The 16,418-nt window shown below is 36.5% G+C and overlaps 2 protein-coding genes across 2 annotated transcripts in view; one reads left to right on the forward strand and one right to left on the reverse strand.

Moving 5' to 3' along the window:
• The window catches only part of ATP6V1H (ATPase H+ transporting V1 subunit H), a 161,596-nt gene that overhangs the window by 129,878 nt on the left and 15,300 nt on the right, over positions 1-16,418 (reverse strand). The gene's annotated exons all lie outside the window — the stretch shown is intronic.
• RGS20 (regulator of G protein signaling 20) overlaps positions 9,682-16,418 on the forward strand; it is an 84,061-nt gene continuing 77,324 nt past the window's right edge. The window contains exon 1 of the mRNA XM_038579315.1: positions 9,682-10,119. Within this exon, the coding sequence (XP_038435243.1) occupies positions 9,955-10,119 (165 nt within the window). The 5' untranslated portion in view covers positions 9,682-9,954. The remainder of the gene's footprint in view (positions 10,120-16,418) is intronic.

Genomic DNA, 16,418 nt, shown 5'->3' on the forward strand with positions numbered 1-16,418 from the left:
CTCAGGTCATGATACCAGGGTCCTGGGATCAAGCCCGAAAGTCCTGGGATTCAGCCTCAAGTCAGGCTCCCTGCTCAGTGGGGAGCCTGCTCCTCCCTCCTGCTTGTGTTCTCTCTCACACTCTCTCAAATAAACAAATAAAATATTTTTTAAAAAGAGGAGCCCTTTGGAGATCCCCCAAAGTCTCACTCTCTGCAGCTCTTCCTCACCGGTACCCTGCCCTAGGAACTCTACCAACTGTGGCCTCTCCAAACTCCCTGCTCCATCTCTTCACCTCAGGGAGACCACCATTCCCTACCTGGATTCCCATCCCTAAGCAGAGCCTGAAAACATTCTCAAAGCAGTAAGCCATGGCATCCATTTGTTTCCTGCCTCTTGGGGGTTGGTGCCCTTCATTGCTGACATCCAATGTCTTGAGTACTGAGTAGTTTTGTTTTTTTCATATACTTAGTCGAGTTTTTTAGTTGCTTTAGTTGGAAGAGTAAATTCATCTAGTCATTCTGCCTTGGCCAAAAGCAAAAGTCTGGGTGTTTCCTTTTGAAAGAAAACATAAGAGAAAAAGCTTTCATAGAAAGAGAGGAAGTGGGCAGCCCTGGTGGCATAGCGGTTTAGTGCCGCCTGCAGCCTGGAGTGTGATCCTGGAGACCTGGGATCGAGTCCCACGTTGGGCTCCCTGCTTGTGTCTCTGCCTCTCTCTCTGTGTGTGTCTGTCATGAATAAATAAATAAAATCTTTTTAAAAATAAAGCAAGTATTTTTTAAAAAGAGAGGAAGCATAAAGTAATCATGCACTAATAAATTCCCAAAAGCAGAAGGTATTAGTATTTTCTTAAATTAGCAAAATATTTCCTGCTTTATTTCCAGCCCTAAAGGTAAATGATAAGTTAAGCTTTCATCAAAATGTATTCAGTTTTTTTCCTCTTAAAATGACCCTCCTTTGAAAAGCATATGACAAAGTACAATACCCATTCATAATAAAATCTCTCAACAAAGTAAGTCCAGATAGAACATATCTCAACATAATAAAGGCCATATATGAAAAACTCACAGCAAACATCATACTCAATGGGGAAAAACTGAGAGCTTTTCCACTAAGATCGGGTACAAAACAAGGATATCCACTCTCACCACTTTTATTCAACCCAGTACTGGAAGTCCTGAGCACAGCAGTCAGACAATAAAAAGAAATAACAAGCATCCAAATCAGTAAGGAAGAAGTCAAAATTTCACTATTTGCAGGTGACATGATACTCTATATATAGAACACCCAAAAGACTCCACCAAAAGACTGCTAGAACTGATAAGCAAATTCAGTAAAGTTGCAAGATATAAAATCAATGTGCAGAAATTTGTTGCATTTCTATACACCAATAATGAAGCAGCAGAAAGAGAAATTAAGAAAACAATCCCATTTACAGTTGCACCAAAAATAATAGGATATCTAGGAATAAACCTAACCCAAGAGGTGAAATACCTGTATTCTGAAAACTATAAAACATTAATAAAAGAAACTGAAGATGACACAAGGAAATGTTCAGGCTTGGAAGAATAACTATTGTTAAAATTTCCATATCATCCAAAGCAATCTACACATTTAATGCAATCCTAATTAAAATACCAACAGCACTTTTTCCAGAGCTAAAACAAGCAATCCTAAAATTTGCTTGGAACCACAAAAGACCTCGAATAACCAAAGCAATCTTGAAAAAGAAAAGCAAAGGTGGAGGCATAACAATTCCAGAGTTCAAATTATATTACAAAGCTGTAGTGATCAAGACAGTATGGTACTGGAACAAAAATAGACAATTCAAAGGACAGAGTAGAAAAACCCAGAAATGAACTCACAACTATATGGTCAATTAATCTTCAACAAAACAAGAAAGATATCCAATGGAAAAAAGAAAAAGACAGTCTCTTCAAAAATGATGTTGGGAAAACTGGACAGCAATATGCAAAAGAATGAAACGACCACTTTCTTAGCCTGTACACAAAAATAATCTCAAAATGGATTAAAGCCATAAAAATCTTAGAAGAGAGCACAGCAGTGATGTCTCTGACATCAGCTGCAGCAACATTTTTCTAGATAGGTCTCCTGAGGCAAAGGAAATAAAAGCAAAAATAAACTATTGGGACTACCTCAAAATAAAAACCTTCTGCACAGTGAAGGAAACAATCAACAAAACTAAAAGGCAACCTACGGAATGGGAGAAGATATTTGCAAATGACATATCCAAGAAAGTGTTAGTATCCCAAACCTATAAAGAACTCATCAAACTCAACATCCAAAAACAAATATTCTAATTAAAAGTTGGGTGGAAAAAAAATAAAAAATAAAAGTTGGGTGGAAGACATGAATAGACATTTCTCTAAAGACATCTTCAACAGACACATGAAAATATGCTCAAAATGACTCATCATCATGGAAATATAAATCAAAACTACAGTGAGATATCACTTCACACCTGTCAGAATGGCTAAAATTAACAACACAAAACAACAGGTGTTGGCTAGAATGTGGAGAAAGGGGAGCTCTCATGCACTGTTGGTGGGAATGCAAACTGATGCAGCCACTGTGGAAAACAATATGGAGTTTCCTCAAAAAGTTCAAAATAGAACTACCCTACAATCCAGCAATCATACTACTGGGTATTTACCCAAAAATTACAAAAATACTAATTCAAAGGGATACATGTACCCAAATGTTTCTAGCAGCATTATTTACAATGGCCAAGGTATGGAAGGAACCCAAGTGTCCATTCACAGATGAATGGATAAAGAAGATGTGATAGATAGATAGATAGATGATAGATAGATAGATAGATAGATAGATAGATAGATAGATAGATAGATGATAGACAACAGAATATTATTCAGCCAAAAAAATAAAATCTTGCCATTTGCAACAACACAGATGGAGCCAGAAAGTATAATGCTAACCAAAATAAGTCAGAGAAAGACAAACACTGTATGATTTCAGTCATATATGGAATTTAAGAAAACAAATGAGCAAGGGCAAAAAAAAAAAAAAAAGAGTGAGAGAGAAAGATAAATGAAGAAGCAGGCTCTTAATTCTAGAGAACAAACTGATGATTTCCAGATGGGAAATGGGCAGAGGGGAGGAGTGAAATAGGTGATGGGGATTAAGGACAGTAGGTGTTGTAAGGACCACCGGGTGTTGTATGGAACTGTTGAATCACTATATTGTACACCTGAAACTAATATAACACTGTATGTTAATTATACTGGAATTTATATGGATAGATTATAGATAGATAAGATAGATAGATATTTTAAATAGCTAAATACCAGTAAAAATATGGCCCTCCTTTGGTCCTCCTCCAACATTCTGAGTTTTCTCCTGTCATCATTATCTTAATTCCACATTTATAGGGAAACTAGTTTCCACTATTGAGATATAAAATATAGATCTCACTGCCTCTGATATTGGAAGAAATCCTCTTGCAATTCATGTCATGGTGGGTACCTAAAGGACAAAGATTGGATGTGGAGTTCTGGAATTTAAACAATGTAGTATTATAAATCATGAAATATTGTAAATCATTATAAATAAAAAATTTCTGAGAAAAATAAGGATTTGAACTATACATCTGATAAAAACAAATACCAAAATCTTCCCTTTTATCACTTTTGTAGCTTAGTTATGGGATGTGGGTTGCTATGTGACCAAAGGTAAAATAGGACAAAATTGAAATGTATTCTATACTGTGCCCAGAGTTTCATGTACAATATCCACATAAAGCTTCTTTCTGTAAGTCAGTTTGAAAGCAAGACAACCAATTCCCTCCTAATGCCTACTGGTATCAAAAAGTTAGCAAAATATATTTGAGCAAAACTTATCTCTATTTTCTGAAGGCAGTCCTGGAAGTCTAACTACAAGAGACCTGTTGTTGCCTGCCAGTCACATGGACATGTTCAGTTTGAAATTTATATGAAATACCTAGGTGGAAATGTCAAGGAATCACTTAAATCAGTTTTCTAAATTTCAGGATGGCGTCTGGACTGGAGATATCATGTGGATATCGTCAGTGTGGAGGACAACATTCCAGGCTTGAGAATGGATGCAGTCAGCCAAGAGTATGAAGTGAAGGAGGCCAAAGGCAGAGTCCTAAAGACATACTATTTATGGATCAAGAAGAGGAAAAAGAATAATGAAAAGAAGTTTCCAGATAGATTGGGGGGGGGGTGGAATCTATGGAAGACTGACAACATTAAGAGGACAGAAGTTTCAAAACAGAAGGAATGGCTTACCATGTAAGATGCTACAGGCAGGTCATGTGAACAAGGACAGAAAAAGGACCAAAATATCCCCTTACTAGGATGTGACTTCTGGCATTGGTGACAGAAATCTCAAGACAGGCTGAAGTATATTCACAGTTTTATAGAACTCTTTAAAAGCTGAAATTAACAGTCTTTATACATGATCAAAGAGCCACTCATTTAATTTGCCTGGTATGATTATATTCCAATACCCAATCTTTTAACTTCTCTTATATATTTCAAGGAGCTATCTGGACTATTCGCTTCCTAAAATTTTATGAAGATGACTTCTCACTATCACCAGTTAAATGTATTTATTCATCAGCCGGGTTTCAAAGCAAACCAAGTAGAGAAATCAAGAATTTTTTTCAATTTATTCATTCAGAATTTCTTCCCTGAGGCACTCAGATAAACTGGGTTTTCACTCACCCACCCCAACACATGTTTCCTCATTATTTTGTTAGCTCTGATGCTGAAAAGGGGTCCAGGGCTCAGGGCCAATGCATGTCTTCATCTTCAAAATACTTTTTAAATATCATACTTCAAGATATCACAAAAATAAATGTTAAATGTCATTTTACAAAAAGGTGTTTAATGTCTTTGGTAGATCTAGGAATTATTCAAAGTGCAGCATATGCCGTATGTATATTTTTGGTCAGAATAGAGAAAATAATAAACAGAACTCTCACAGCAGGTGAGAGTACCATGGGGAATTTTCATATTTCAATGAATTAACCAAAAATTAAACTTGACAAAAACCAAGTAATTCAATTTGAAATATTTTGATTATAATAAAATGTCTTCTATTAATACATGTAAACAAAGGATATAAGAAGCTGTCATTTTTACAAATAGTTGAAAACACTAGTTTTATTCATTGTAAAGCTGTGAGGAGATAGAAAGAAGTTTTATTCTATCATAACTTTCTTATAAATTGAGTCTTAAAATATCTAAGTTTCATATCAATATGTCAAGAGTACAGATGCTGAGAAGAAGAAATTAAAAAGAATAATTTAAAAATTGAATTTATTTTTATTCTGGGGGAACGTTAAAAACTCAGACATAACAAGTTAAGCCACTGGTACAGAATTGATTTGTATAGCTATTGTTATGGGCTGAATTGTGTTTTTCCCCTCAAAGTTCATATGATGATGTCCCAATCCCCAGGACCTCAAAGCTTGACTGTATTTGGAGGTACAGTCTCTAAAAAGGTGATTAAGGTAAAATGGGGCCATTAGAGTGCGTCCTACTACAATATAACTGGTGTCCTTCTAAAAAGAAGAGATTAGGACATAAACATTAGTGAAGAATATGTACCACCTCCCTATTGCCCGGGAGAACAAAATCCAGACTTCCTGGTCTAGCATTAAGTGCAATATGGACCCAACGCCATTACTTGCCTTGGGGTCTAATCCAACTATTATCACAAGCTTATTAGACCAGATGAGTTTTGTGTCCTCTCCTTCACTCCACCTCTTTCCCCATACCAGGAATGCCCTGTTGGCTGTGCTGTGCTAATCACCCATACCCATCAATCGAGGCCCAGCCCATGTTATAGCCCTACCTATAACACTATCTGTATCATTCAGCTGCTACTTAATCTAATACTTAAGTGCTAAAAGTTTTAAGTCGGATTCCATACTGACTTTTAATAGCTTTTTCTCCAAATACACTTTTCTTTAAAACAGAAAATTATTAAACCTAAATTTCTACGGACTCTATCTACACTGTCAATGCTTCCTTCCCTGGTAATTTTCTCCTTTTTAATCACTTCCAGTACTTCCAGACCTTGTGCTCCCAATGGAAACCGGGGGATAATATTGTTGTCTCCAAGATGGCAAAATGGTCCTTAAGGTTAAGAAAACCATAAACAATACAATGGTCTGTGACCCATAATAAGCATATCTGCCAAAATTTTCTTGGTATTTAACTTGTTAGGGAGAAACTAAACTCACTTTAAATTTTAGTTAAATTCTTTTTTCTCCTCTGGATTGGGCAAAAATGAAGTAACTGTTGAGAAACACTGCTTCAGACTAAGAAAAGGATTTCTCACTATATCAGTTTCCCAGGACTAGTGTACCAAGTTATCACAAACTTGAGTACTAAAAAAAAAAACTCCAGAAGTTTCAGAAATTTATTCTTTTCCATTCTGGAGGCCAGAAGTCTAAAATCCAGGTGTCAGCAGGACTGTGCTCCCTCCCAAGGCTGTAGGGTAGAATCCAATCTTTGCCTCTTGCAGCTTCCAGTGCCTGCTACATCCCAATCTCCACCTTCACCTCCGTGCGTTATGAGGACCTTGTCACTGGATTTAGGACCCACCTGGATAACTGAAGATGATCTCCTCATCTCAAGATCCTTAATTATATCTGCAAAGACCTTTTCTAAATAAGGAAACATCTACAAATTCCTAGGATTTAATGTGGATATATCTTTTAGAGACCACCAATCAGTTACTATCCTGAAAAATACAGATCCTAATTATAAGGAGGCATAGGGTAGGAAACAGCACCGCCAAGTGTTGCCTGGATGGCTGCCTGAAGCCCCAATTTGTTAAGAGCACGTGGTCAGCCAGTTGGTCCTCAACAGTTCGTAATGTAATAGGCTATTGTAAAAAGAAGGCCATTAGACCCAGATGGCTGTAATGCCTGGGTAGCCTACATAAGCAAGCCAAAAAAAACCTAAGCCAGAGTCAATGCCTGTAAATGCATCATTTGCTGTAAATACAGCAAAGGGAAAAGGACTGTCACTTATGAGCTGAGGTTACAAAAGACCATGACTTTCATCTTACTTGCATTCTGTTGGGTCGTTCTCACTTGTTCACACAGATGAAGCAAGCTGCCAGGTGGTAAACTGCCCCACGGAGAGCCTGATATGGCAGGAACTGAGGGCAGACTCTAGTCAGCAACCAGTAAGGAACGGGGCCCTTAGTCCACTTGCATTTGAGGAACTAAATCCTGGCAACAGCTATGTGAGTGAGCCTAGAAGTGACTCCTTCCCCAGTTGAGCCTTGAGATGACTACAGCTCCAGCTGGCACCTTGACTCAGCAGTGGTTTTTGAGCCAGAGGATCTGCAGCCAGCTCCTGTTACAGTCAGATAATAAATGTTATTTTAAACCGCTAAGTTGTAGAATACTTGTTATGCAACAATAAATAACTAATACAGTCACGGCAGCCAAGGTAATAATAATAACAGCAAACATATAGCAAGAGTTTATTATGTGTTGAGCACTCCAATAAGCCCTTCATCTATGCTGCAGGTGAAAGGAAACAGATCGAGCTAACTTAAGCAAATAGTAATAATATTCTCAAAATAACAATTTTATTTCTAAGGAAGTTATTAAACCATATAAATGAAGAGTCTAAGATTAGCTCTTCAGGGACAGTGAATTGCTCAAATGATGTTAGGAATCGGTCTGCCTGCCTATCTATTCTGGTGAGCTTATTCAGTGAACTTATTTCATTCTTAAGCAAGTTCTGTGCAAGTATTGGCAAAGATACACACCAACGGGACCAGACTTATATTTTACTAGTTAGTAACCTCAGTGGAAAACAAAATTGCTGGATATTATGGTATCTATGTTGAACATTTTGAGGAACTGCCAAACTGTTTTCCAAAATGGTTGCAACAACATTTAACATTTCCACGGGTAACGTCTGAGAGTCCTAGTTTCTCCACATACTAACATTTATCATTGTCTGTTTTTTTGCCAACCTATTGAGTGTAAAATCATTGTGATTTTGACTTGCTTTTCCCTAATGGCTAATGACGTCGAGCATCTTTTCATGGGCTTATTGGCCATTTACGTATTTTCTTTGGAGAAATATTTATTTAGACACATCACCCATTTTCAGTTAAATTTTATTTTGTTTTGTTTTTTCAGTTGTAAGAACTCTTTACATATTCTGGATACAATTCCTTTATTGTGTATATATGATTTGCAATATTTTCTATATTTTCTATTTTGTAGGTTATCTTTACACTTTCTTTCTGAGGTTCTTTGAAAATCAAAGTTTTAAAAAAAAAAAAGAAAATCAAAGTTTTTCATTTTGCTGAAGTCCAGTTTACCTTTTTTTTCTTTTGTCCTTTGTGCTTTTGGTATTATATGTAAGAAGGCTTTGCTTAATCCAAGGTCACAAAGATTTACCCCTACATTTTCTTGTAGCAGTTTTATAGTTTCAGCTCTTACCTATAAGTCTATGATTCATTTTGAGTTCATTTTTTCTGTGGTGTGAGGTAGAAGTTCAACTTAATCTGTCTGCCTGTAGTTATCCAGTTGTTCCAGCACTATTTGTTGAAAAGACAATTCTTTCCTCTGTTGAGTTATTTTGGCACCTTGTCAAAAATCAATTGTCCCTAAATGTATGGATCTATTTATGGACTCTCTATTCTGTTGATCTATAGGTCTATTTTTATGTGAGTACCACACTATTAATTACTGTGGCTTTATAATTAGTTTTTTTTATTTATTCATGAGAGAGAGGCAGAGACACAGAGGGAGAAGCAGGATCCCTGTGGAGAACCTGATGCGGGACTCGATCCTGGAACCCTGGAATCACAACCTAAGCCAAAGGCAGACGCTCAACCACTGAGCCACCCAAGCATCCCCTTATAATAAGTTTTTAAATTGAGAAATGTGAATCCTCCAACTTTGTTCTCCTTTTTATGAGATTGTTTTGGATAGTCTGGGTCCCTTACAGTTCCATATGAATTTTACAATCAATCTATCAATTTCTCACAAAAAAAAAAAGAATAAAAAGAAAAGGAAGCTGAAAGAAAAGGAAAAAAAGAAGCTGAAATGTTGATAGGGACTGTGACTGTGTTTGTTTTGCATACCAATTCTGGAGGCCCGGGGTCATTTTACAAAAGGAAATTTCTCCAGTTCATAACCCAAGTAATATACATCTGGGGTCTTTACCCCTGTGCACCAGACCCAGCAATGGTTACTTGAATATTAGATATTCCTTGAGAGAAAGATATTATGTTCTACTCTTTGCACTCTGTGTAATAATCTTTATTTATAGGGCACTTTACAAATGTGAAGCACAATATTCGAAGCCAACTTTTGGTTTAATCACTAGATGACTAGTTACTTCATAAGAAAAATCATTTTAATCCTACATCATATCAATTTAGGTGTAATAATCCTTGGGCTTAAGTTTGGGTGTGAGTTTAGCAAATATTTCTAACCGCAAAGCTAACTGCTGCTAAAATGACCTTTTAAGAAAACTACATAGATTAGGCAGACCATCTGCCTCTCCATTGCGTGGTCCAAGATGATCAAATACTAGTCCCTATCACACATGACTAATGCAGAATTTCGCAAAATAGTCTATTCCCTTTATCATTATATCCTAAGCAATATATCACTTACACCATTTCTTTCCATTTTGATTTAGGAATTAAATTTGAATTAGGAACACATTGCTGCCTGCAGAGGGCAGTCATAACATATCTAGACATTCAAAACCAGAAGCTCTACCTGGAATAGAACACTAGTGGATAAACTGCTGATCCCCAAAACAGATAATCCTGTTGCTTCAGATAGTGAAGCAGAGAGATCCCCAGCTGGCTGAGAGATGGCACAGCATCCACCAGACGAAGAGAAGTAGACTGGATCCTGGGCTACTGCTGTTAAAAACAGGCTGCAGGACTCATTTAGAACTTTATTGTAAAAACATGCCCAGTCTTCCCCAAGACAACCAAGAGTGCCTCCAGGAACATTTCTCTAGGCCATCTATGTGGAAGCAATTTCTGCCCCTGCGTAGGGCAGAGGGATATAAAGCAAACATTCACCAAACCATGGAAAATGAAGGTAGCACCAAGGCTGTGCATGATGTCAAGGTAAGACAATCTCCACAACCCCTGATCCTTTCTTGACAAGGAAAATTTTTATCTGGAAAGAATTTAAAACCATAAGCAAGCTTTCATACTATTGCTCTATCTTACTAATAGTTTATCAAAATGTTTTCAAGCTAACCCCAAGAGGAAAACTAGAACTTTGATAATAATTACCAGATCTGTCCAGTTTTCTCCAACCTAAACAGCTTCCCTTTACGAAGACAAATGCTTATTTATTGTTTGTTTGTTTGTTTGTTTGTTTCAGGAGGGGTAATGTTTTTTAAAAAAGGAAATCTAGCCATAGATTTTTATGACTGTTGATATTTTGTGGCTATTGTAGTTTGGATATTTTTCTCTAAAATAAAATTTATTTCTCGTACAGTATTGAAAGAAAAACTATAGACTGCTTTCTACAAAAATTGCTCAAGAAAAAATTGATAAAATAATACAGGAACATAAGAACATTAAGAAGCTAAGGGATTTTTTCCTGAATTCATAGTTTCCTATGGTGAATTTTTTAAGCATGAATTTCTATCAATAGGTAACATTATTTCCCCAAAGAGTGACAATTTGCCTGCTCGGTGTTGTGTGTATCTTTGCAGTTTAAGTCTGTAAATCCTCTTAACTATGAATAGAACCATCTCTTAAAAGGTTATTCAGAGAAAGGGGGATGGGCCATGTTACTGCCTACAAATAATCAGAGCTCAGAATTAAATGCTGCAATCATACTACAGCAAACCTATCCAAATACTTTAACACCAAAAAACTGATCCGTCCTTGTGCCATGGCTCATATCCTGACAATAAACATGATTTATTATTGGATATCTTATTTTAACCAATTGGCACAGGAAGAAGAAAAATGTAGAAATGTACTGACCTTCACTTTTGACCTTTCAGACATATGTGAACAAATAATATGTGATATTCACAGCTCCTATCATCACCTGAGCACTAGGTCTTTAGGAAGCTAAAATGAAATAGATATACTGGCTGGAAGTCCTTAATTAATGGGCATCTAAACCTAAATGTAGGGAACCTATGCAAAAGAGATTTCTGAAAGGTAGAATTTGGAGGTTACTCTGCGGAAACAGCAACAACAACTTGGGTATATTTTATGTGTGTGCACACATATAATTTCAAAGTTCTAACTGTATTGAGGGGTACTCTTTAAACAGAATCATAGGCAGAGGGATCCCTGGGTGGCGCAGTGGTTTAGCGCCTGCCTTTGGCCCAGGGCGCGATCCTGGAGACCCGGGATCGAATCCCACGTCGGGCTCCCGGTGCATGGAGCCTGCTTCTCCCTCTGCCTGTGTCTCTGCCTCTCTCTCTCTCTCTCTGTGACTATCATAAATAAATAAAAATTAAAAAAAAAAAAGAATCATAGGCAGATAAATTGGAAAAGTATTTATGAATCAGCAGTACATCTTCCCACAGCATCCTGGAATCAAATACACTTCCAGTACTGGACAATCCTACCTGTGATACTGACCTCATTCACCCAGATAAACGGGTTCCAGCCAGTACAGCAGCAGGTATGAGTAGTCAGGAGTGATCCAGTTGAAATGCTACTGGCCTTCCCACTCAGTTTTGCCTCCTCAAAAAATCTTATGTTGCATCTGAACATAGATACACATATAGGTGAACATGTCCCTCTTCTAGCATATATGAGGATGATAGAACTCAATCCATTTTAATTCTACAAACAGCATTGCATCCTTACTATGTGTAAAACCTGGGTTAGGTTTTGAGAAAGAAAAAGATATGCTCCTTCTCCTTGGCAGACTTACAATACATTGGAAAACAGACAAACATATCAACATTTATTAAGTTATCGTATTATCACCATGACTCATGTCAACAGTAGAGGATATCTATGTAACTACATTCTTTTGATCAGTAAGGCAGTAAAATGTTAGGGATGGCATATGACCAATATAGAGTAAAACAACTGAAAATTGCCTAATGAAAGAGTTAAAGAGATGAAATTTAAAGTAGACATGAAATAATGTCTTAGAAATATGGAAAAGTGGGCAGCCCGGTGGCTCAGTGATTTAGGGCTGCCTTCAGCCCAGGGCATGATCCTGGAGACCCAGGATTGAGTCCCACGTCAGGCTCCCTGCATGGAGCCTGCTTCTCCCTCTGCCTGTGTCTCTGCCTCTCTCTCTCTCTGTGTGTCTCTCATGAATAAATAAATAAAATCTTTAAAAAAAAGAAATATGGAAAAGTAGACAGGGAGAGCATGGGATGGAATGTGTTTAGATGTCTAGAGGCCAGTGATAAAACCTTCAAAAATCTGCAACCTAAGCCTCATACATTATACAGAAATTAATTAAAAATGCATCATGGACTTATAAAATGTACAACTGTAAGTAAAACTATAAAACTTTTAGGGGGAAAATTTGTTAATCATTGTGATTAAGGCTAATCAGAGTTCTTGGGCATCAAAAGTATAGTCCATAAAGGAAAAATTAAAAAGTTGAATCTCAGAATATAAAAAAGAAACATTTGCTCTGCCAAAAACTGTTAAGAGGATAAAAAGACAAACTACAGACTTTGAGAGAATATTTTCAAACCCCATAACTGACAAAGCCCTCACATTTAGAATATATAAAGAATTCACAAAGCTCAAAAATAAAATAGCAAACAATCCAACTAGAATATGGGCAAAGAAATTGAACAGGCATTCCATCAAAGAGCATATACAAATGGCAAACAAACACATGAAAAGATAGTCAACATCATAGCCATTAGGAAAACACAAACTAAAAACACAATAAAATATCACTACACACCTATCAGAATGGCTAAAATGAAAAGTAATGAGGGGTGCCTGGGTGGCTCAGTTGGTTAAGCATCTGGCTCTTGATCTCAGCTCAGGTCTTGCTTTATCTCAGGGTTGTGAGTTGAGCCCAGCGTCGAGTCTACTAAAAAAAAATAATAATAAAGTGACAAAACCTAGTGCTGGCAATGAGTAAACTTGTGAAATTGAAATAAATGCTATGGATTGTACCAATGTCAGTTTCCTGGTTTTGATAATGGATAATAGTCATGCAGTTTCCATGAGGGAAACTGAGCAAAAGGTGCCTGGAACCACTCTGCCCATTCTCTCTTGGAACTTACTATGAATCTATAATTACTTCAAAATAAAAATTAAAAGAAAACAAAGACAGTTACACTGATGTACCAACACAGTGTTGCCTACATTTATTGCTGTGGTTCTTCCAGTTCTTTTCATTTGGATCCTTAACCACTTTGATTGGGTCAGTAGCACTAGTGTCATTAGACCCGTTTTAGAGATGGGAAAACAAGTTTTGAAATACTGTTGGTTATGTGTGCGAAGTCATCTGAGTGGTGATTTGAACCTAGAGATTTTTGGGGCACTGATTTTATTACTAATTCAATAGCTTCTGATAGCGATTTAGAAAGTAGGCTATAATTTCATAGGCTTGATGCCAGACTTCTTAATAGTGTTTTGTAGCTTAAGTGTTAATAGTGTTTTGTGCATTCAGCCCAAAGTACACCAACATGGACCACTAATTTACTACAAAATAAATTAATACCCCCATCCACATAATCACACAGCAGAATTTTTTTTCTGCATCAGGATTTTTGCTTCCTTTAATTCAGGGCATGGAATGCAGGTAGGGGGCAGGGGACCCTCTAGGCCAACCATTCTTCCTAAGTGATAGACATGAGAAAGAGAGAAAGCATTAAAGCCACAGTGGCAAGAAGTCAAATCCATCTATTGACATAGATTTATATGTATATGTGTCAATGCATTCTTCTTCAGTAATAAACATGGTCAGAGCTTAGACAAGAAAGTTGTTTCCATAAAATCATTTTTTTTAACCCAGAGATCAAGAGTCACATTCTCTACGGACTGAGCCAGCCAGACCCCTCCACAAAATTATTTTTCATACCATTCCAACATCAATGCATCTCTAAGAACACAGGCTTCTAAGTGCCCTCCTGTTCCAGACGTGTAATCCCTTGAGCAGCTGATCAAAGCACTTGTTTTGAGACGTTATACACTAAAAGGAGAAAAACAAATGTCAGGGCCCCAAAAGGTAGCTACAAAGACAATGGAGCTTTGTGTGATGAAAAAGATACAGAAAAGAAGAAAAAAAGTCTTCGTAAAAAGGAATTATGCTTCTGATATCCAATACTTTAACATTAATGTATTCAGAAGACAAAATCAGTTTGTCCTGCCTCCATTTGTGAAAGAGTAAGTCCAGAAGAAGGATAAAATTGGTTCTTTTTTTTTTTTTTTTCCGAAGGCCCTCTGAAAAGAATTCGGTAGTAATTAGTTTAACATTTGAGATGTTCACATAAACCTTTTCAGAAAAAGTTTCATTTGGAAGCCTGCTGTGATTATATCTTCCATAGTTAGCATGCAAATGTTAATTGGCAATCCTCCAGTAACTCCCGTAGGATGTTCTAGATGAGGCAAAGGAGTATAGCTATCTTTATTATTATTGTTGTTGTTGTTCATTTCTTTTGTTTCTTAAGTTTCACATATGAGTGAAATCATATGGCAGCTGTCTTTCTCTGACTGACTTATTGCACTTAGCATAATACTTCTTAACTTTCAGGATACTGTGGGATGGCCATGGAATCCTACAAGGGTGGTACATTACCACTTCAGTGTAAAACCCACATAGTGCTTCTCTTCTCACCTTATAATTCTCTGAAGCACTAAATAACTGAAGACAATTGATTTATGACAAGAGAGCTATGAAGAAAAAACTCTATGTCCCAAGAATTATTTATACCAAGTGTCACTGCAGCCCCATGTCTACATCACTGCCGGGAGAGCCTGCCTACCTAGCCAGCGTGCTTTCTGCCACTACTGATGGCTTTGGCTGTAGGTTGGTGTTGACTATGCTACCATGGCATATTCCTGTAGAAAACAGAAGTATTTTAATAATATATATCTGTGTTATATTCATTGTAATATTCAAGCAGGTGTTGCATTTTGGAAATTAGTGAAATGTTACCATAAAAAAGAAAAGTTAATGGAGTTAAGACATTCAGTCATTGATTTAAAAGGGGAGGGAGCTGAGTGAAGTAAGTCAGTCGGAGAAGGACAAACATTATATGTTCTCATTCATGTGGGGAATATAAATAATAGTGAAAGGGAATATAAGGGAAGGGAGAAAAAATGTGTGGGAAATATCAGAAAGGGAGACAGAACGTAAAGACTGCTAACTCTGGGAAACGAACTAGGGGTGGTAGAAGGGGAGGAGGGCGGGGGGTGGGAGTGAATGGGTGACGGGCACTGGGAGTTATTCTGTATGTTGGTAAATTGAATACCAATAAAAAATAAAACAAAAATAAATAAATAAATAAATAAATAAATAAATAAATAAATAAATAAAAGGGGAGGGAGGGAGGAAGACTTTAACAGCCGACCAGATGCCACAAAAATTAAAATAATCGAAATAAGAAATATCAAAATAGAATAATATATTTGAGAAAGTCAGTCACAACACAGGGGAGAAAGATAAAGAAATTAAAATTATGAAGGCATAGTATAAGGAGGTCATATCTTGAAAAATTCACTTTAGGGACAGATAAAGGAAATAGATAAAAAGTGGGATCTGAGTACATTACTCAGCAATAATCAAGTTTTCTTTATTTTTTTTCAAGTTTTCTTTAAATATAATTTTATATTCCTGATGTAATAAAGATTTCAAACAATAATCTAAGAAGACATAATCTATTACAAGCAAACTTAATGAAAATAGAACTAAGCCTAGAAATATCCTCATAGAATGTTCAAACTTCAAAAATTAAGACATTTCAGTAAATACCCAGAAAAAATAAGATTACATATTAGGAAACAAGAAGGTCCTTCACCTTATAATTCTCTGAAGCACTAAATAACTGAAAACAATTGATATATAGCAAGAGCTTTGAAGAAAATAACTTTATGTCCCAAGAATTATTCATAAGCAAGTGTCACTCATGCCCTAACTCAAGAGAAAGACATTTTAAGATATTCAAGTATACAGATTATGACACAGCCACACTTCCTGTATAAGTCACATGAAAATATGTTTCAAAGCAATGAAAAATGTGGAAGTCACAGTTAGGAAGGATCGATGGTAATTATTGAAAGAGTTGCTTGGATGGAGATATTAGATGTAAAAAAGTGACTGCAAAATGTGATTATTCTTTAAAAGTTTGATTATATTACAAAAAGAAAGGAGAAATGAATGAGGGGAGAGACTTACAGCTCCAGATTAAATTCACAGACACAAAGAAAGGAAGGGAGAAGAGGAGAAACAATGGGTTCTA

This window comes from Canis lupus, chromosome 29, assembly GCF_011100685.1.
Source record: "Canis lupus familiaris isolate Mischka breed German Shepherd chromosome 29, alternate assembly UU_Cfam_GSD_1.0, whole genome shotgun sequence".
Classification (NCBI taxonomy): Eukaryota; Metazoa; Chordata; class Mammalia; order Carnivora; family Canidae; genus Canis; species Canis lupus.